Here is a 20,376-nt window from a genome sequence, read left to right as displayed (position 1 = left end):
AAAGTGGTTTAATTTTGGTCTGGGCCTTTCCATATAATATTTCTCTCCCACATCTATCCTTTGTTTTCATTTATTTTTATGCAAACAATCTTTTCACTAACTTTAATTACAACTAATGACTAAACATCACCCCTCAACTACCTTGAGATGAGATCATAAGCGTTTTATTTGAGAAACACTTGGATTTGACTCATGTTTCCACTACTAAGTTAAGGAGAGCAATGATTTGATAAATTATTTCATCAAATTGATTTAAGTGCACATAAGTGCTCCATCATGAATATATAATAAAAAAAAAAAGAGTTAAAGCATAGATGGACCCATAAATAATTTGAAAATTAATATATAAGATGAAACTATTGGTGAAGACGATCTTATTGTTGTCATTTGGATTCCTTTGAAAAATAATTGAGGGTGAGAAATTTTAAGTTTACAGGGTGATCTTAATACATCACATCAAACATTAGACAACAATTTCATTTATGATGAACAGTTTAATAGTAAATTTCATTTAATGTGGTTTTTCTTTTTATTTGGTTGGTGAAAAGTCAAGAAAAGAATCATAAACATAAATGACAAAAAGTGATTGACATCAAACATAGGTATGATGCAAATTAAATTTAATTAACACATACTCGTCAAAACCCATTCATATTCAATTGTAACCAACAGTAGGCTTAGTCATAAGTTGCTTTTTCTTTTTCTTCTTCTTAAATCTATACCATATTAAAAGGTTTGGAAATTTCTCTCTTTCTCCCTACATTTTCTTTATTTTTCTTTTAATCTTTTATTTGGTATAAGTCATATAGTTCAACCATTCACAACCAATAAACAAAATAAAACTATAATTGAATGGTTCTATTTTGGATACTCAAAAATAAGACACTCGTGGTTTCACGAGGGATATCTCATGAACTCATTTTTTTAGAAGAAAAATATTTGGATGCCTTTTGGAAACCATTATTTCATTCTCCTTTTGCATTCTACCAAATTGTCGTTTGTCATTTACTAACTTTGTTTTATCTTTTATTTTTAAAATATTTTAATTATTTTTTATGTGAATAACGAGACAAAATGTATAAATATGAGTGCATCTAGGTGAAATTCAAAAAATAAAATTGTGTATTTCATATTTTAAGATTAAAATTAACGACAATATCGAGATTAGAGAAAAAAATTTAATAAACTTTTAAACATATAACATAGTAATGAATCAAAATGAATTGTACAAACGTTAGATTACGACATAGACAAACTTTTATTAGTATCTATAAGTTATTTGCTATATTTTCTAAATAGTTTCTTTTTTTCTATACCTAACAATTCTTCCATTTTTCTTTTAACAAAACCTATATAATATTTTAAATTATATAAACTCATTTTATTTTTGTTAAATTAAAACGAGTATAATGTAATAACACAATCTGTATAGTTTTGTAAAATAATTAATGCCTAATAATTTTTTTCTTTTTTGGAGAAAGTTAGTAAGGATTAGATGGTCAATAGGTGCACTAAAAGCAACATTGATATTAATGGCATAAAAGATTATATATTTATTTACTATAGAGTAGACTAGTTTATGACTACAATTTATACACTATAAGTATTACATATCTTCACAAACATTTTAAATAAGTATTTTCATTGAAATTTAATTTCCAACTCTGTTTGTTAATATGTATACAAATTTAATGTTAATAAAAAAAAATTGTACTTGCACATGAAGGTTTTGATAGGAATTTGCTAATGATCATCGAAAATGGCGGTCAGAGGTGGCTAAAGACGGTCATTGTAAGACGATAGGTATAGCTTGGCAACATCTATACTCAAAAGTCAGTCGATGGCGATCACATAAAAAAATTGTCAGAGGTTGATCGATTGCGGTTGCGGGGAAAACGACACACGAAAGTATTTTGTATAAATTTGGACAATTAACCATTAAATACTCAAATTTTATTTTTCTAAAGTTAGGTTTCAAATGTTTATTCTAAATCACATTTTATAAACTCATTTTAGGTGGTTGTTAGTTAATTTGATCACTTGAAAATGAAATTCAAGAGGGATTCACCGAAGAAGATACTTGATCTCCTTCCATTTTTTCGGAAGAAAAGGAAGATCCGAACAAAATCGATGAAATGAAAGAGATCTTAATAGAAAAAAATGAAAAATCTCTCTTCGTGTTTGGAAAACCTCTTGGGACTATCCTTTTCGACTATAAAGGATGAAATCGTCCATTTCGATATATAAAAAATGATAAATTTGACAATACTGTTAGAAAAGAAATGTCACAATATTTTTTTTTATACATTTCAAAATGACAGAATAGTTTTTACATATCCACCGACTGTAGCAACTTTTTTCAAATCGATACAAAATAAGATATCTTTGTTTTCAAGAGAAAACCTTTTTAGGATGAATTCGATAATCATTGAAATTCTTCTAAAAGGTTGAAACTCAAAGATGAAAACAGAACAAAAAACGAATTTAAAAAATAAAACTGTAACGTTTTAAACTAAAAATTAAATTGAAAAATTAATGCTTTTGGACCCATAAACTATAGACCTAAAACTTAGGGTTCAAGTTGTTTATAAATAAAAAGAATTATTCTCCCTTTTAAATTTAATAAAAATAGGGTTGAAGATTGTGTTACTCAAACCATTACAATAATGGTAAATTTAACAAAGTTCATAGTTTTAGGTAAATTCAATTCATTTACATTTGCGATCGTAGTCCATTACAAAATTGTTCTATCAATGAATTTTCATTACGAATGCGTATACATGGCCTACCGTCACATTTACCCCAATGTAAAAAATGGACCCCAATTAATTACTTTTGTTGTTGTTTACATACCAGCTGTAGAGTCCACCTTGAAATTTGTAATTAAATTGTGCAATCTAATTAAGAAATTGAGGGTGTTCAATATGATTCTGTTTGAAAATTTTGTGGGATCTACTACATTTACCATTACTATAGCACCGTTATTACATATATTAGCATCACAACATTATGAAAATTAAGAATAGTAGTAGATTACGACATTCATAATTCTAAATAAACACAATAAAAGTAAAAATAAACAATCCAAATATGTTTGCTATGTAAGCTCATCACGATTCATTCACTAACGAAATCTCTTTTTGATTGCACTAACTGACATTACAATTTGATAAACACGACCTAACCGAAAGGCACATACATTTTTTTTATAAAAAAATGGAATTACTAAAATAGTAGATACTGAAAATGTAATAGAGAAAAGAATCAAAATAAGAAGATTGTTGGTGTGGATGTGTAAAGTTAAAAAGTGCAAGTTTTTGTTTGGGGTTTTTTCGAAATTGAGTAGAAGAAGAAACAAATAATTGATTGGAGTTTGAATGATTGTACGAACATCTCTTTCTCAAACTACTTTTCATTTTGACTTTTTTTTTCATTCATTTCTTTGTACTTTTTTTAATAATATCACCTTCTTTTTTAACGGTCAAGAACTCACCTACGTCTTCCAAAATTTTATATTTCTATTTTTATTTTTATAAATAATTAGTTCCATTTAAATCATGAATATCTTGTTAATAACACATTTGTATGAAAGTTATTTCGGTGAGAGCTATACTCACTTGACAAAAAATTCAAAATATTGTTTCTTTGCAACCCAAAAACAAAAGTTAATATAAATAAAACAACAAGATTTAAAACTGTTGAAAACCTAAGAGAGAAAACACCCCCCAACATAGATACATGCAATTTTTTTATGGACGATCAGTAGCTCTTCAGAATGGTAACTTGCAGTCTCCAACTATACAAATCCAAATGGAAAAAAAATATACATACCAATGATAGATACATCAGCTATCTAATCGGTAATTTTACTATACTCTACAATATAATGTATGTTATTTTAGCTATTTGCTTCAAATTCCCTTTGCTCCCTTCCTCACCTCTTTAAATCTTTTAGTTTTCTCATCAATTATGCCTGCATGCTCATAACACAATTAGAACAAAATAATTCAATAATAACAGTGTTCTCACAGATATGAAACGAATGGAACACTTGCAACTTCAACCTTGTGACGCATAAAGCCGCATCATTTATCAATAAACTTAACTCTGAGAAACTTCTTCTCTTGACTCCGGTAGCTCCAATAGACTCAAATAGATAGACAGAGCTTTCATACATGATTAACCCAGATCAACCATGAACATCTTCCCAACCCAGGCTTCACAGGCGTTGAATGGTTAAACGCAACTTCCACACACACTTGACAATGAAAATAGCACAAGGCACCACGCACTTGGAAATGGAGCTAGCAGAAGACTAAACCATCCTCAATCAAGAGAAAGCAAGTAAATTAGGCAAACATTTTCCAGTCTCACAGCAGCAATGTGTCACATGTGTTGTTATGTTAGAAGAGATTTTCCTCTGTACATTTTTAGCATTTACTACCCTCCAGACCGGCTGTCTTTCATATCCCTGTTCAAGTCCTTGCATGATTTCTGTTCATTATATTCGGACTCAGACACTCCCAACCCCATTGATGAGCATTCCTCAAGTTGATAAACTCTTTCATCAACCAACGATTTTATACAAGAGCATGGCCGGTCTTCAGCTTCTATATTTGGTCCAGGCTCAGGCATAGAGCAATATGGCAACTCCATAGATGATGGACCAGGAGGTTGTGCTCTCATCTGTACCGAACGCAGGAGCGCAGCCCTTCTCAGATCTGCTGAGTGACATATATCACTTGGAGATGATGGGAAACGACCCTCAGAATCTGATCCACGTTGATGGGGCTGCAAGCTAGTGACGGGACTGGTAGTAGAACATCCAAGCGAAGTATTGGTACCTGTTGAAGGAGCCACCCCACTGAATGGCCTCTGATATCGGTATGGAGAGACCGGGCTGGTAGGTACACTGCTATCAGACTGCGAGGGAAACAAATTGGTGGATGTCTCACAAAACCGGCAGTCATCTGAGTCTTCTGACATAGGGGAATATTGCCAGGACATTTCATCCCTGAGATGTAGGGTTTAAGAAAAAAGAAACAAGATTAAAATAGGGAAACCCCAAATCATCTTTCAAGAATGATTACAACATTAAAGGACAACCAAAAATATAATTCACGACTCTTGGTGGCAGTGGGGAATTGATTTTCTACATAATTAGAATTTGTAGAGATGCATGTAATCTGGCCAGTTAATGGAGAAAACAACTTAAACCAAAGAATAAAGGTTGCAGTAAAAGGCTTTGGAGCTGCAGGATAGGTGGAATAGGTGTATACTGCATCTCTTTGTTCTATCTACAATGACCCTGCTACTAGTTTAGGCAGTGGAACACAGATGAGAACAAGATATGCAATTCTTTTAACAAGAAGAAATGAAACTGATCATGAAAATAATGGAAGGTTTGATGAATTTGGATATAGGATCAGGTTCTTCAAAGAAAACGATAACGGATAGATGGAAAAGAACGAAGGTAGAGAATTCAATTAAACTAGTGAATGGGCCGCAAGAGAAGATGTTCTTCAAGTAAGGGAGTAATAAGCACATTTTGTAACCTGGGGGTTCCTTTCTCTGATATGCACCAAAGGAAATTAAAGGTCCCTATTTTTAATGAAATCAAAAGGTTGGTGTTTTTGCGTGATTACAAAACCTTAAATCAAGTTATAGTCCCAGAGAAGTATTCTATCCTAGTGTTGATGAGTAACTAGAATGTTGAATTATGGAAGGGTGGAAAAGGTACAGTTAACTCTGTGGAGCAGAAAGATTGCAATATCCTCGTTAAATTTGAATCTTACAAGCTGTTAGATGATATATAATTAAATCTTTGATATCATCCTAAATCAACAATTGACCCAAAAGTTTAAGCTGAAAGGTGAAGGTAGATTTAATTATATATCATCTAACACAAGCACATAAAAAGAGAAATTGGGAAGTCACATGAACGCACAAACATCAATGTAGCAACTATGCACTTCTTCAATTCGCAAATAAAGTAGATAGGATACCCTTTAGGTAAAGGAAGGAATGCAGAAAGACTACTTCAAAGTTTGGTACAGTGGGTTTTGTTGAGCAAATTACACTAAACTTTCTAACAAGGCTCGGGAAACCTTTTATTAACAGCGTCAAGGAAAGCCATAGTTTCAGAGGAAAACTCCATCTTGAAAACACTAAACTTTGTTTCAGAATTCCCACCCACAAAAGCACCACAGACGCATTTCAAGAGAACACGATTTGTTAAATTGGAAATTTTCAGTTTCCTCCACTAAAATCCTGTTATTTCCATAATATTATACAGAAAGGCCACAAAGTGATTGTAAACTTCCATGTACTCAAACTATCATTCGTATACAAAAAAGTGGGTTAAACTTTATAAGAACAAATTCTAGTACCTTTGATAAAGCATAGACTCTGACCTCGCAGGGGAATCCATAAGATTCTCTGAAAGGGGGTCCCCCACCGTCAATCCGTTCAAACTAGAAGCCATTATCTGTGCAGGATCATCATCAAAGAAGGGATGTAGGTTAGACACATAAATGACGCAAACTTAAAGGGCAGAATTGGACCCAAATGAAAAACGCCATAAAAATTCTCATATATTGTATGCGGAAATTGCAAGTGCAACTTAGGTTAAAACAAAATGTCTAACATTAAATTGAGGGCACAAAATGGGGCACCTCACTGAGGTAGCGTTTGTGAGAGTGGAAATTGTCGAGGTAAACTTCATCGTCGGGATCTCTGGCCCTCTTCCCGCTCGGAGATGGCGTAGAAGAGGAGGACGTTGGCGGGGGCGGCGCGGAGTTTGATTCGACGCCCATTAGGGCAACTTGAACAGTTTCCGGAGCAAGAAATGGAAGCAAAAAATAGAAATTCGATGATCCTTCGGGTGGAGAAGAGGAGAATGTTGGCGATTTTTGAAACTGGAAATGGAATCACCGGAAGGAATTGTAGAAGATGAACAACAACAAAGCTTTTTCTATGGTTTTCCCCTTTCTGGGACTCTCCTTCGAATTTTCCCAAAAACAGCTTTAATTTTATTATTTCAAACTTTTGTTTGGGATTTTTATAAAAGTTTGAATTTTGAAGCTCTAAACATTTCTACAAATTTCTTTAAAACTTTAATATTTACATCAAACATTAATTATGATGGGGTTATATAGATTAAGTTTGGGAGTTTTTCCCATTCACAGCTACTAATAAATAAATATTCGTTTAAAAAGTAGCAAAATCTTTAACTATTTGGCAAAATTTAAGAAATTTTGTAGATTGCATTTGATATTTGGAACTTTTTTTTAAAGATAATGGAAATTGGTCAAAAATAGAGGAATGGTCCAATTTATATATATTATTTTATTTTTACTTTTTTTCATTATTTATATATATTATTATTATTCTTTTTTTATATATATTTAGATATCTCAATCTTCAATTTTCAATTTTTCTTATTAAATTCATTTTTTAAAATTTAATTTAATTATTTCTTAATCAAAATTATACATATTTTTCTTTTTTAATTTTTAATTCTTTAAAAAATCTCATATATTAACAAAATATGGTATTAAAAATATATTAAACAAATAAAAATAATCATAATCATAACAAATTATAACGTAATTATTTTTTAAAAAAGTTATGATATATTATCTTTTAATTTTTATTTGTGAAAGTTTAGTTTATTTTGCCACTGTTTTTTTTATTCATGATTTTATTTAATTAAGTTTAAAGTTTGATTATAGTTGATTTTAGTATATGTTTAAGGTATAAGAGTGTAGTTTTAGAGTAGTCCTTGTGTTGGAGAGTTGGTATGTAATATGAAGCTGACTTTGGATTGATGGTTTTAGGCCCAATTTTAATCTAATCCTATTCTATTCCCACCATTTTCAACCAATTCTATTTCACCCAATTTCCACTCGTCATAAATTACACCTCTTTCTCTTACCATTTGGTTCTCTCCACACACTACCTCTTCTTTTCTCTCGTATCTTCTTCTTACCTCTTCTGTCTTTGAAACCCAAATCAATGCTTCTTCTCACCATCAATGGTTTGTCCGAGTCTCTTCAATTTTCTTTTTCTTTCTCAATCAATCAAATCTCGAGCAACACATGTGATCTTCTTTGCCATTATCCCAAGAACGAGAAAACTTGTGGGAACTTATTGGTTGTTGCTGAAGGGAAAGACAAAAACAAAGAACCCTTTCTTTATTATTTTTCGTAAGGAGAAAGATATTTTTTGTTCATTAACCACTCCCACCAATGCAGGAGAGTTTAACCAATTGTTTGTAAAAGAATTATTCAACAAATGCTCTTCATTAATCCATAAATTCAAACGATTTTTACAACCCAATCTCCTCAAATAACTTCTCATTCTAAACTCAATTATTAAGTCCTAAAAGAAACTAATATTTGGATTTGTACAGCTAACTCCCCAATGGTTCCATTACTCTTCACCATCAGAAAACTCATCGAACCGCAAATACGATACCTGACTCTGCATTTTCATTTCCTCATAAAACATTTTTATAAACTTCTCCGCCTTCAAATCGATCCCATCTTCTTCTTCTTCTTCTTCTTCTTCCTCCTCCTCCTCTTCATAATTCCGCCTCTCCCATTCACAATCCTCGTATCTCTCAAACTCAACCTTGGGGTTTATGCAGGAGAATCGGGGGATGAGGAACAGAGCCGCCGACGCAGACGGGGCACGACGGCTGTGGAATTTCAGATGGAAAATGGGGGTGTCGTTGAAAGAGAATTGACGCTCTGCATAATGTGGGGGAAGAGGGGTTGGAGTTGGGTGAAGGATTCGCTTGATGAACCGGCGCAGGGGGCGGAAATCCACCGGAAAAGCGCGGCGGTGGGAGTGCAGTTTCCATTGGCGTAGGATGATTTTCCAAGCTTTGCGGACATGAAAGAATCTAGTGTTATTGGACATTGTTGAAGAAGGAATGTGATGTTGTGAAGAGATTAAAATTGAAGAAAGGGATTAAATAGTGAATTGAAAACTGAAATGAGTGAGAAATTGTTGCAATGATGGAATTGGTAATTTCAGAGAGAAGTTGAAATTGTGGGCGTCAGAAGGGAATGGAACTGGAAGTGGTTTAGTGGAAGGTGAGTGTGAATCAAGCTGGATTTTATATATTTAGTTTTACTATATAGTAAATTATACAAACTATTTCCTAAACTTTAGATTAGGTTTTCTCAATCATCTCTTATACTTTGGAAACTTTTAATTTCTACTTCCAAATTTAAAAATAAAATATGAAAATTGATGTGACAAGTGATATTATTTACACCTATTCTCAAGATTACCACTTATTTTATAGCATATTGTCATATGCATTTGCATTTGCATAATCCATCATCATTTTAATTTATGTGAATGATGTTAACAAATAATAATATGATTAGCTAGGTTATTATTGTATCTTGTAAATAGTTTATTTTATTTTATATCAAATGTGGTGTAAAGGTTATGAAATTTGTAGGAAAGTTCTATGTGGTGTATCTTGAAGGATGTGCCAAGTTCTCAAAAATTTCCCAAGTACCTTCTTGAGAAACTTCTTGCACATTTTCTTATCATACTTCTTTTTCTTCTTTTTAATCAACTGCATTTATTATATATATATAGCTAAATTTGAAATACATTTAAATACTTTAATACTCATGCATTTACTCAAGAGATAACGTAATGTCAAGTGTGAATAGTAGTAATAAAATTCAACTTAGTTAAAGAAACATTAAGAATAATCTTCTCTCTAACGAGTAAATTGTTAAGAAATTTTTATTTCGTATTTGCTCACATTAAATTTTGGTTAAGGAAAAATACACTTAATCTCTACATGATAATGGTGAATTTGTAATTTGAAAAAGAGATGATTTACGAGTGGAAGATTTGACTTTTTAATCGAGAAGAAAACTAAATAGTTCATGATAGGTTGATTCCATTTGATTGGCAATAATAGAAAGAAAACTTCAACATAATTTGGAAGCCCTTTTTGATGCCAAGCGGGTGTTAAAAGGACAGACAGGAAAAAAGGGTGGAGGATTTGTTTTCTTTTCAACTTTCAAAACCATTTTTTCTTTTTCACACACACCATTCTTTTGGATGTATACCAACTTGTTTGCTGCTTTCTTGGATGCCAACATGTAGACCTTTTAAGATTAGATTGACATATATATATAAGAGAAATTCTGAAAGTGAATGTATGACCAATTACGTTGAACTATAAAATTGATGGTAGTTTGTTAATGTATTTCATTGTATAAGACTAATTGTTGTTATTGTTTTTGAATGAAGAGAAGAGAAATAAATGATGACGATGATTTGTTTTAGTTCATGATCTTTTTATTCATATTTATTACTTTTTTAAACTTTTTTAATCATATTAAACAAAAATTAAATATTTGACAATAGATTGACTAAAATTAAATAAGCATCAAAGTCGTACATGGATGAAAAAGATATTTTAATCTAAAAATGATTAAAAAATATTATTATATTATGTTTCTTGAGTTGATTTAATTATTTTGAATTAGGTTCTTTAAAAATCCATTATAAACATTTCCTTTACAAGTAAAATATTTCTTGAGTTGGGAGGTTACACAAGAGTTATGTTGTATTAAACGAGAAATTAATGTTGATGAGACGTGTCTCATCGTTAAATAAAAAAAATAGAAATTGGTTGCTATCTTTCTAGAGAAAACCTCAAGCTCCAAACAAAAATGGGTTTTTGTAGAATATGACCTTAATTTTACAAAGAAGATTAAGAGGGAAGTTATATAGCTAACCGTTTTACGGTAAAAGTAGGGAGGGGGAGGAAGAGGAAGAGGAAGAGGAAGAGCATTTTGACCGAATGAATGGCAACCAAACTGTAAAGAGTGGGATCCTAAAGTTGCTCACCAAATGAAGTAGAACCACATTTCTTTTTATAGCAAATTCTATAACTAAATTAAACACCAATCATAACTATAAAAACCTCTCCCTCCCAACCTTCTTTTTGACCCATTTTTCTCTCCTGTCTCACCCTGCATTTTGCAGGGTAGAGACAACCAAAATATCAAATTCAAAACCCAAAAAAAAAAAACATAAAACTTTTGAAAAAAATAAGCTTCTTCCATCCGTGTGGTCCGATTAATGACAGAGCAAGCTGTTGGTGTAATGACTGTGAATTCTTCTTCTTATGAAACAGTGTTGCAGATTACGAATGACGACACAAATTACGATCACAATGTCAAAGTGGAGCATGAGTGTGAGCCCAAGAAGAAGAAGAAGAAGAGCACTAACATTCTGAAGGTGGCTTTGATGCTTCTCCGGCAACGCTCTCGGAAGCCGAATGTTGTTGTTAACAACAGTGCAATCGTTGATCATGTGGGTTCTAAAGGAATGTGGAATAGGCTTGTTGGTGCAATGCGGCCTTTGCATTTGCAGAGCGATGAGTCAACCACTGTTCCTTCCTTGCCCGCGGCCAGTACCGAGCCTCCACTGCCCCGCTTGCCTTCCTCCCCTTCCCTTGATAACTTTGAGGATGTCAATTCCTCCTCCTCTTCTGTTGATGGCATGAGCAGGTTCCTTATTTCTTTTTCCTTTTGTACTACAACTGCAGCTTTCATGATTTGAATTCTTTAAGTTTTTTAAACAAAAACAATAGTTTTTTTAATCTTTTTTTTTGAAATTTTGGCTTATAATTCAATGAATTTGGTGATACTTAATTTGCATTACTTTCCTATTTAAACCATTTTGTTTTACAACACAAACATAGAATTAGGATGGATAGAAAAAAAGTTATTATAGTTTGTGTTTTTCATAGATGAATTATTTTAAAGAATATTGATAGGTTTGAAAATGATGACAATAGCCTATAAAGTCAAACAAGTTATCTATTTCAGTGAATCAAGATTTAACCAAAACGTTCAAAGTTAAAAATTATAATAAATTTAATCATTGATTTGTATTTCTTGATTAAGGTATGCTTCTGCTGCCAACCTTCAAGATTTGGACCAAAACGACGGAGAGGACGAAGAAATAAACAATGATAAAGTCAGTTCAAATGTGGATGGCGAGGACGAGGACGAGATGATCGATGCCAAAGCAGAGATGTTCATAGCTCAATTCTACGAACAAATGAAGCTTCAACGCTCTGAATCTGATATTCGCTACAACGAGATGATTAAGAGATCAATTGGCTAAAATATCCAACTATCCATATAAAACATAATCTTACTTACTCGAGAATAAAATCTATAACAAGGATTTGATTTTAGAATAATGAAAATCCGAATAAAAAAAAAAAGAAGAGAAAATTAGTGGTGAAGTAATAAGGTTAATGATGTTTGACATTTCTATATTAATTGAGCATTTTTAGTTCACTAATCTATATGTTTAAGCATATACAACGAGAGCATATATAATCTATATATTTGCCTTTTTATTTGTATTCTCAATTTATTTATACGGAACCATTTTTAAATAAAATTAAAATTATATATCTTTTTAGTTCTTTTTTTTATTAGATTGGATTAAAATGTGTTTTCCATCTAAGTTATAATTGTACACAAAAGTAAAATACCTAAATTACTTTTAAAAAAACAATGTTAAGTATTTTTATGTCAAAATTCCTAAGAATTATATATAATAAATAAATTAATTACATTACAACATACACATAATGTTTAAAAAAAATTCCATTACTTTCATTTATTATTGCGCTATACTTGTAAATTAAAACTTAATAAATTTGTGTATAGACTAACCAAAATTAAATTAAATTAAATGATGAGAATAAAGAAAAAGTGATGAAGATAAACAAGAAGTCAAAAAATAAGTGGACGAAGAAAAGAGAAAAGGAGAAAAAAGGAGAACCGTTGGATTGTTTGTAGTAATCAAAATCCATGGACAATACGAGAGCACTTATTCTTGATCCACCGTAGTCCCTTCCGAAGCGAATCCTTCACTCTCCCTTCAACGGTATAGACTTTATACTTAGCGATCCTCTTCCTCCGCTTGGCCTCCGGGTCAGCGAACCCCCACGGCTTCCCTGTAGCGGCCGACCCCACGCGGTTACCGTTCGTATCCAGATTGGGCGACCTGTAGATCTGAGGGGCGGCGCGTGCACCGTTGTGTTTGCCGCTGACGATCTCGATCCTCCGGGCGGACATTTGAAATGGAAGTGGAAAAAGGGAAGAGAGAGAGAGAGAGGGGAGGATTTTAATTAGTTTTTTGGAGTGTAGAAATGGGGGAGAGGGGTAAGTTTGGGAAAGGGGTAATCTGAAAAAGTTTCTGAAATCGAGAATGAGCTGGAAGGTTTACAACGTTTGGTTTTCCCGATCTATTTGTCGTACGGATACTGAACTCTCTGTCTCCTTTTGTGTATTATTATTATTATTTTCAAAAGGAAAAAAAAGGAATTGAAGATTATTTTATCTGTTCGTCATTTTTGGTTGTGTGTTTACATCTATTTAAGAATGGAGAATTGGTTAACAGTGGGGAAGAAAAGGCGTATGATGTTTCTGAGGTTAAATATTATAGAAAGTGGTGTGAGCTTTGGATGTAAAAGAAATTAAGAGAAGCGAGAAGTTAGACGACATTGAAGGTGGATTTCCAGATATGTTGAGAAGATGTAATTAGAGTGTAAAGAGATGGGAGGGAGAATCCATGAAAAGGTGTAGAGTTATGGTCAAATATATTATAGAATTTAAAAAGACTTTAGAATATTCAGTCCTCATTGTTTAAAGTTTCCAATGTTCGACAACTAATTATTACCACTCTACTTGTAAATTTTCAGTAGACCACATTTACACCATTTTGCATAAACAAAACGATTACCTATTCATGGTAAACTTAACTAATAACATCTTCCAATTTGAATGAAGTAGGGAAGAACTAAACTTTTATAAACTATGTGTGAACTTCAACAACACATATCAATCATTTTAATCTCTCTTTTAATTCCATAACAATATCATATGTCAAGTGCCTTTTACGGCATATGCATGACCTTCCCATTTACGTTCATTGTTTCAACAAATTTGAAGACTTTTCAAACTATATCTATAAAATCTAACGCAACAGACCACTCAAATAACAGACCATGGATCACTTCAAAGGTTTTAGTCACATCCTTGTTGAAGATTTTAGAATTTTTCTCTTTGTTAAGTCTTTAATTAAGTGAGAGGTCTATTAATTAAGTTTCTCTCAAATTTTACATATTTCAAGGAGGGTGGAGGAGTTTGACCTTTAACTTTAAGGTTAATAATACCAACACTCTCCTAATTTAACTATACTCATTTTAACATTAACTTTATTTAAGTTAAATCGGTGATTTAAAAAATATATGGTATCACCTTACCATATTAGGTGAACAAAGTCATTTTCCAATCACACACATTTGTCAATCAAAGTTCTAAGAAAAAAAATTTAATGAAGTGGTGATATCACTCGTCCTAATTTTGTTTCAATAACATACATAAACAAACATATAACATTTACAAAATCTTTACAAAATGAAAAACTATTCTAATTGCATTTAACCTGACGTAGACTAAAACAAAATGTAACCCTTTTTAGTGTTAACTTAAAACTCAAACCAATAAAGACGTCAATCGTACCAAATAAGATTTAGATATATATATAGACATAATCAACGAAATGGATGAACATACACTAAATAATGATCGGTACTTGGTTTATAAACTCAAAGAAAAAAGATAGCATCTTGAGCAAAATGTAAAATAAAGGAAAGTACAACACAACTTAAATTCATTTTTAATAGAAAGTAGCAATTATTTCAAGTATCAAAACAAAAGAAAGATCACAACAAAATTTTCTAAATGCATATGCACATTATGACAAAGCAAATTATGTTTGTTTGTTAAAATTAACATCTATCTATATATACATAATAAAAGGTCAATGATCAAAAGGAAACCAAGAACTCTACAACGTAATCAATTACCTATCCAATCAAAATGATTCATTTTTTAAAAAAGTTGTTTATTAAATCAAAATAATCAAACATACTATTGAAAAAAAATCAATGAATATAAAGTATGTTTATTTAATTTAAATTTTGGATGTGTATTGTATTATACAGGGATGTTCACAGTTCAGTTCGATTCAATTTCAAGTTGAAATTGCACTCAATTGCAAAATACAAAACAAAATTCATAAAAAAATTGAACCAAACTGCATGTCTGGGTCAAACTGAATCGCATAAATTGAGTTTAAATCTTGAAAAATCTAAGGCCACCAAATCATCAAGTTTGATAAATTTTCCTTTTCTAAATATCGGACAATCTCGAACCACCAAAACACCTAAGTCTATAAAAAAATTTCCTTTTTATTTTAGATTTAAGTGGATCTCGAGTCAACATATTTAACTTAGTTTTAAAAATAAAATATTTATAAACATTTATTTAAATATTTTAAAATGAAGCGGTTCGGTTTGATTTTAAAATTGATTTAAAACATTAAATCAAATTGAACCGCATAAGAAGCATGCAACAAGTTATGGTTTGGTTTGGTTCGATTTGTTAAATGTGCTTGGCTTTTAAATAAATGTTTTATGTGAAACATTAATGTGAATTGATGATGTAGTAAAGTTAAGAGAGCAATCCATGGACGGCACGTGTCATGTCGAACCACATTAAATATGGACAGCAACTTCCTTGATGATATAGGTTGGAAAATTGTTTCTACCATTTAATAACGTCTTTATCTCCCACACTATACCTAACTTATTTTTCTCATCTAATATTCAACTATTTTATATTTATTATAATATTATAATACTATCAAGATGAGCATAGCATAGCTTAGTATATGTTAGTCACAACACATGTATGGTACAAATTCTCCTACTCGTACGTTTCAAAAGTGACGTTAATCACAGCAATATTTAGTTTTACAAAGTCATATAGATGTTGAATTATTATCAAAAGAAGAAGATAAGATTAAAGTTTAGAATTTGAGGATGAATATATAATTACATTTGAGGTTTTGTTTTTTGTGTAAATTTATAATTTTTGAAGATAAACTGAATGAACACTCTACACAGTAAAAAAGAATCTCTTATTGATGTGGTGTTGAAAATTTGGTATATAAGATTGGAAAAGTTAATAGAGGAAAACATTAGTTTAAATCAAAATTGAAATTTTGGCATAATTTTGATAATTAGTTAAGATTCGATTCTTTTTTATTAATGGTAAATAGTTTTTTTTTTTTTTTTGACTATTTCTGTATGAAATAAATTACGAAGTTTGGTTCTTTGGAATTTCTCTTATTGGGAGTGTTTTGGATTGGTCAACTTTTGTAAAATTTATTGGTTAAGTTTTTATTAAAAAGTGAAAAGATAAGATTAAATTTCAACACTTACTTAAATTGAAAGTAAATCCTAATAAATATATTGTGTGATTTAAAATTTGTGTACCCAAAGGAAATTTACAAATATCATAATCAGCAACCTATGTTTCAAGATTCTCAATTTATAATTGAATTATATTTTTTAGTTCCAAAACCAATTAATGAAATTTAATGCTTATATTATTATTAACACAACACAACATTACTCAATAAATATTCATCTTTCTGAACCACACCCACTGCTTCATCTTCCCCAATTTCACAATTTTAGAAAGAGAGAGAGAGAAGAAGAAGAAGAAATGGATGAAGACGGAGTTTCAGAAAAATGGTACCAAGGGCTAAGACGCTACTGGAAAAGAAAAAACTACAAGAAGCTTAATGGGTCGTCGCGACGCCGGAGGAGGCTAGCCCAGGTCGAGCTTGGGTCCACCCGGAACACCCGGCGGCGCTTCTGGCGAATCAAGATCTCACCCAAGTTCCGATTCTTACGAAAAATTCCATCGCCGAAGAAACTACTCCTCCGTCTCCGTGATGCCTATGTCAACATGATGCTCGGATTCGCCAATTCCCGGGTTTTCAACACCAGCTACGGCGGAGGCGCCGCAGTGTGCGACGGCATTCCTGGTTTCGGACAACGGCTGGCGAAGGAATACGACGAGAAGATGATCCTCGAGATCTATAAATCTGTTGTGGCGGAGCAGCGGGAGATGATCCACCGCCCTGTCGCTGCCGGATCGGCGCCGGAAACCGCTCAATTTAGGTGAAAAAGTTGTGTCCTGTTCGGGAAGGTTTTTTTGGGTGTTTTTTTTTCTTTCAATTTTAGTGCTTCTTATTTAATAATAAATAACAATAATATATATTTCAACGATATTATTTTTCAAAAAGCTTAAAAATAGTTGAATTGACTATGAACTTAGAAATTTGATTAGATTACTAATGAATAAAGCAAATTCGAAATCGAACAAATTCAAACAATCAATAACATAGATGATATTGTAAAAAAGAGTTGAAATGCAACGAAATTCAAGCTCTTACGTAAGTGAATAAATTACATTCCTAGATGAAAGAGCGGGGAGTTCGAATTTTCTAACTTTTTAGTCCAAACGTATACTTTAAAGTCGCAGGAGGAATCTTTCAAATTCTTTACCTATTATTAAAATTGTGTTTATTTAAATGAGGTTGTTGTAATGTTGATCCTCCTATAATGCATATTTTGTTGTTTTGTTAATATTCAAAATATGTGCATGTTGTTGATTAAAAGTTAGTATGATCTAGTTTTGTCTCTCTTGTAGATATGATTCTTTTTTCTTTCCTTTCAATTTTTTGATTTCCAGATTTAATTATGTTAGAGGTTGGACGTGTATGGGTGTGTAATGAAAAACAAATTGGATTTTGCCTTTGACTTTTGATAAGGTTTTGTATATACATAAACAAAGCATTTATCTTATGAATTATATGATGAGAAGAAAGTGCATGTGGTTTAGAGTGCCGATGGGGGGCCATCATGTATACATATGCTTAGTTTATGATTTGTGAAATGCATTAAAAGAAACGAACCAAAAGTCAAAACATTATTATTGATTGTGTGGATGGAGGCTATATGGTATGCCCAAGTAATTCCAATGAGAAAAGAGGCCACCTTGATCTTTAAGACCCAAAACTTTTAATTGGGCCTAACAACATCCATTGAATTGGAGCTTTTGTACCAAAGCCTTTTCATGGTGTCTTTTGGATTTGGGAAGAGAGTTTATGAGGTTACATCGTTGGTTATAGTAATTAATTGATTGGAGAAAGTGTGGTAAATCTCTCCCAACTATACTCCTAATATTAGGATGTCGTTGTAATAGTGGTAAGTTTGGGACAATTGGTAGGGAAATGTGAATGTAGTTTTAAGCTAATTCGGAATTTTAGCTCAAGTGATGCGAGGTTGGTGTGAAAGGCAAAGTATGGATCGGAGGTTTCTTTTTTTCTTCTAGTAATTTATTTAATTATTGAAAAATTCTTATGGATGGAAAAAAATTGAAAGAGTTGATATAGATTTTTTCTATATTTTCTAAATAGTATCAATATTTTGTTTGTCGTTCGTGTGCTAGTTCACACAACTCTTCATTCTTTCACTATTTCCATTGTCCATTTTTGTTTTTTCTTTATTTTACACAAATATCAATAAGTAAGGCATGGAAAACTATTTTAAGCAAGGTATTGAAAACTTTGTAATAAATTTGAATTTAACTTATTGGTGTGAATTTTAATTTCGAAAATGGTTCGATTTATTTTAAAATTTGGATGATGAGAAATTATTTGATCTCAAACATAGTAAATTCAACCCTTAGAAAACTACAAACGTAAAAGAAAAGCAGCCCAACTTACTGATCAAAACAAAAACTATTATTATTATTCAAAATAAAGTTATAAAAGATTGATATTCAATTTCATATTCAATACTTTATTTGATCATTTAAGAAAAAATAAAAAAAATATTATTAGTGTAAAGATTGGTCAGAAGTCACTTTATTTGGTAAAAGACTATCTCTTAGTATTGTCGTCAAATATGAAAGATTAAATGAATGTAACTACTTTGATGTCATGGTGTGCAAGAATCCAAATTCTCATAAATTAATATATTTATAATAACGTACTTCCTACTAATCGTATAAACAAGATTAATTTGATTGCTATATGTATGAGACGATGCAGAGCAACCGACATCGTAAAAGGAAAGTTCAAGTAGGTAACTTATTTTTGTGTTTCGTTTTATAAACATGACATTTCAAAGACATGAGTGTATATATCAACAATAATATATCTAACACCAATCAACATCTCAAGTGTATATCACTATTGTATCTAACACACAAAGAATCAACATTCTAGTGGTATCAACAATATATTTTATATCAATCAATGTTGAATCAACGATCACACGTTCGACAACAATCAATAAAATACTAATTGATTAATACACTCAAAAGAAGTAACTTAATTGATCAATTGTTTATATGGTTAAGAGAGAATAGAAATTAGTGTATTGAAAAGGAAATTTTAATTGATAGAGATATCCACCATATCACTAGTGATGGATGATTATCTTCTTAAAGAAACTCTCTTCCACCATCTCCCCATAGCCATAAAAAAATCATCAACATAGACTAAGATCACTAACAACACTCCAATAATTTTAAGTTTCAAACCCTAAATTATAGTAAAAATGAATGTGTGTATTATATGAGAGAAATATACACATTCCTTTTATATATTGTTTTAATTAAATTTCTAAATTATTATAAAAGAATTAATATTAATTATTTATGCATTCAATTCTTATAAAGAAACGAATGAATAATGAAATTGTAAATTGAGATAGTCAACTACTTATATATAGAAAGCAAGATTTTAGGTCATATTGATTTAAAATTTGATAATCCAATAACTAAGAAAGAATATACCTAGAATATTAATATTGAGTTGTTCCATTTGTTATTTTTTTAATTGAAGAAATGAATTAGAGAATTTTACAAATTGATTCTTCTGATTAATAATCAATTTTACAGATCTGCTATGGTCAAAATATTGATTTTTTTTCCAAATTCAAGAACTTATGACTAAGATATTTTTGTCAAAATTGAGCTATGTATTAAATATATATATTCTTAAAGAAATTACTCAGAAGAGGTTCAATATATATATATTTTAATCAAGATGGGATTTAATTGAAATTAGTTTTGTCAAAAGCTTCTACTAATATTATTACTATAGTTGTTTTAGAAGAGTTTGGCATAAGATTTTTCTTGTTCTTTTAGAACAAATTCATCCAACCAAAACAAAGTTGGAAATACAAGTCTATTGACTAAGAAGAAACCCAATCAAGTATTCCAAAACACAACAATAAAATGAACAAGCATCAATAAGCTCATATCAATAAAGTAAATGCTAATATTTGTCTACTTTGTATGCTTTGGAGATCATACTCAATGCTAATACACATCCATAAAGTTGGGTGAGTAAGAGTTAGCTTCTAGAGAAATT

The 20,376-nt window shown here is 31.1% G+C and overlaps 4 protein-coding genes and 1 long non-coding RNA gene across 8 annotated transcripts; 2 read left to right on the top strand and 3 right to left on the bottom strand.

The window, feature by feature from the left end:
* Nucleotides 1–3,671: 3,671 nt before the first annotated feature.
* LOC101212915 lies at nucleotides 3,672–7,123 on the bottom strand. 4 transcript variants are annotated; one of them, XM_011654649.2, is made up of 3 exons: nucleotides 6,675–7,123; nucleotides 6,414–6,487; nucleotides 3,672–5,014 (listed from the first exon to the last, which is right to left on the bottom strand). In XM_011654649.2, exons 1-3 carry the CDS (start codon nucleotides 6,813–6,815, stop codon nucleotides 4,441–4,443), a joined length of 789 nt encoding a protein of 262 aa, XP_011652951.1. In that variant the 5' UTR covers nucleotides 6,816–7,123; the 3' UTR covers nucleotides 3,672–4,440. The 4 variants fall into 4 exon arrangements, with proteins under 4 accessions (XP_011652951.1, XP_004152357.1, XP_031739536.1 ...); XM_004152309.3 differs by having other exon boundaries at nucleotides 6,390–6,487; nucleotides 6,675–7,117; XM_031883676.1 differs by having other exon boundaries at nucleotides 6,390–6,487; nucleotides 6,647–6,782.
* A 1,161-nt stretch (nucleotides 7,124–8,284) lies between these two features.
* On the bottom strand, nucleotides 8,285–9,218 carry LOC105435158 (hypothetical protein). Its single transcript, XM_011654648.2, has one exon. The coding sequence runs from the start codon at nucleotides 8,923–8,925 to the stop codon at nucleotides 8,434–8,436; it is 492 nt and encodes a 163-aa protein (XP_011652950.1). The 5' UTR covers nucleotides 8,926–9,218; the 3' UTR covers nucleotides 8,285–8,433.
* Nucleotides 9,219–10,742: 1,524 nt separating this feature from the next.
* Nucleotides 10,743–12,108, bottom strand: LOC116403217. The gene is made up of 2 exons (XR_004215868.1): nucleotides 11,977–12,108; nucleotides 10,743–11,590 (listed from the first exon to the last, which is right to left on the bottom strand). It is a non-coding gene; the product is annotated as an uncharacterized LOC116403217 (long non-coding RNA).
* On the top strand, nucleotides 11,098–12,312 carry LOC101222123. Its single transcript, XM_004152184.3, has 2 exons — nucleotides 11,098–11,558; nucleotides 11,958–12,312. The coding sequence occupies exons 1-2, from the start codon at nucleotides 11,128–11,130 to the stop codon at nucleotides 12,178–12,180; spliced, it is 654 nt and encodes a 217-aa protein (XP_004152232.2). The 5' UTR covers nucleotides 11,098–11,127; the 3' UTR covers nucleotides 12,181–12,312.
* A 4,252-nt stretch (nucleotides 12,313–16,564) lies between these two features.
* LOC101222359 lies at nucleotides 16,565–17,809 on the top strand. Its single transcript, XM_004152185.3, has one exon. It carries the CDS (start codon nucleotides 16,650–16,652, stop codon nucleotides 17,112–17,114), a length of 465 nt encoding a protein of 154 aa, XP_004152233.1. The 5' UTR covers nucleotides 16,565–16,649; the 3' UTR covers nucleotides 17,115–17,809.
* The last annotated feature ends 2,567 nt before the right edge of the window (nucleotides 17,810–20,376 follow it).

This window comes from Cucumis sativus, chromosome 4 (genome assembly GCF_000004075.3).
Source record: "Cucumis sativus cultivar 9930 chromosome 4, Cucumber_9930_V3, whole genome shotgun sequence".
In the NCBI taxonomy this organism is placed as follows: domain Eukaryota; kingdom Viridiplantae; phylum Streptophyta; class Magnoliopsida; order Cucurbitales; family Cucurbitaceae; genus Cucumis; species Cucumis sativus.
This window is presented reverse-complemented; position numbering and strand designations above follow the sequence as displayed.

Bases quoted from the DNA above. Each gene is read 5' to 3' on its own strand.
- LOC105435158 (XM_011654648.2), bottom strand. From the start codon at position 8,925: ATGTCCAATAACACTAGATTCTTTCATGTCCGCAAAGCTTGGAAAATC.
- LOC101212915 (XM_004152309.3), bottom strand. From the start codon at position 6,815: ATGGGCGTCGAATCAAACTCCGCGCCGCCCCCGCCAACGTCCTCCTCT. The intron at 6,488-6,674 runs GTGCCCCATTTT...GATCCTGCACAG, and splicing joins ACAAACGCTACCTCAGTGAG to ATAATGGCTTCTAGTTTGAA. The intron at 5,015-6,389 runs GTACTAGAATTT...CCTACATCTCAG, and splicing joins GAGTCTATGCTTTATCAAAG to GGATGAAATGTCCTGGCAAT.
- LOC101222359 (XM_004152185.3), top strand. From the start codon at position 16,650: ATGGATGAAGACGGAGTTTCAGAAAAATGGTACCAAGGGCTAAGACGC.
- LOC101222123 (XM_004152184.3), top strand. From the start codon at position 11,128: ATGACAGAGCAAGCTGTTGGTGTAATGACTGTGAATTCTTCTTCTTAT. The intron at 11,559-11,957 runs GTTCCTTATTTC...TTCTTGATTAAG, and splicing joins TCTGTTGATGGCATGAGCAG to GTATGCTTCTGCTGCCAACC.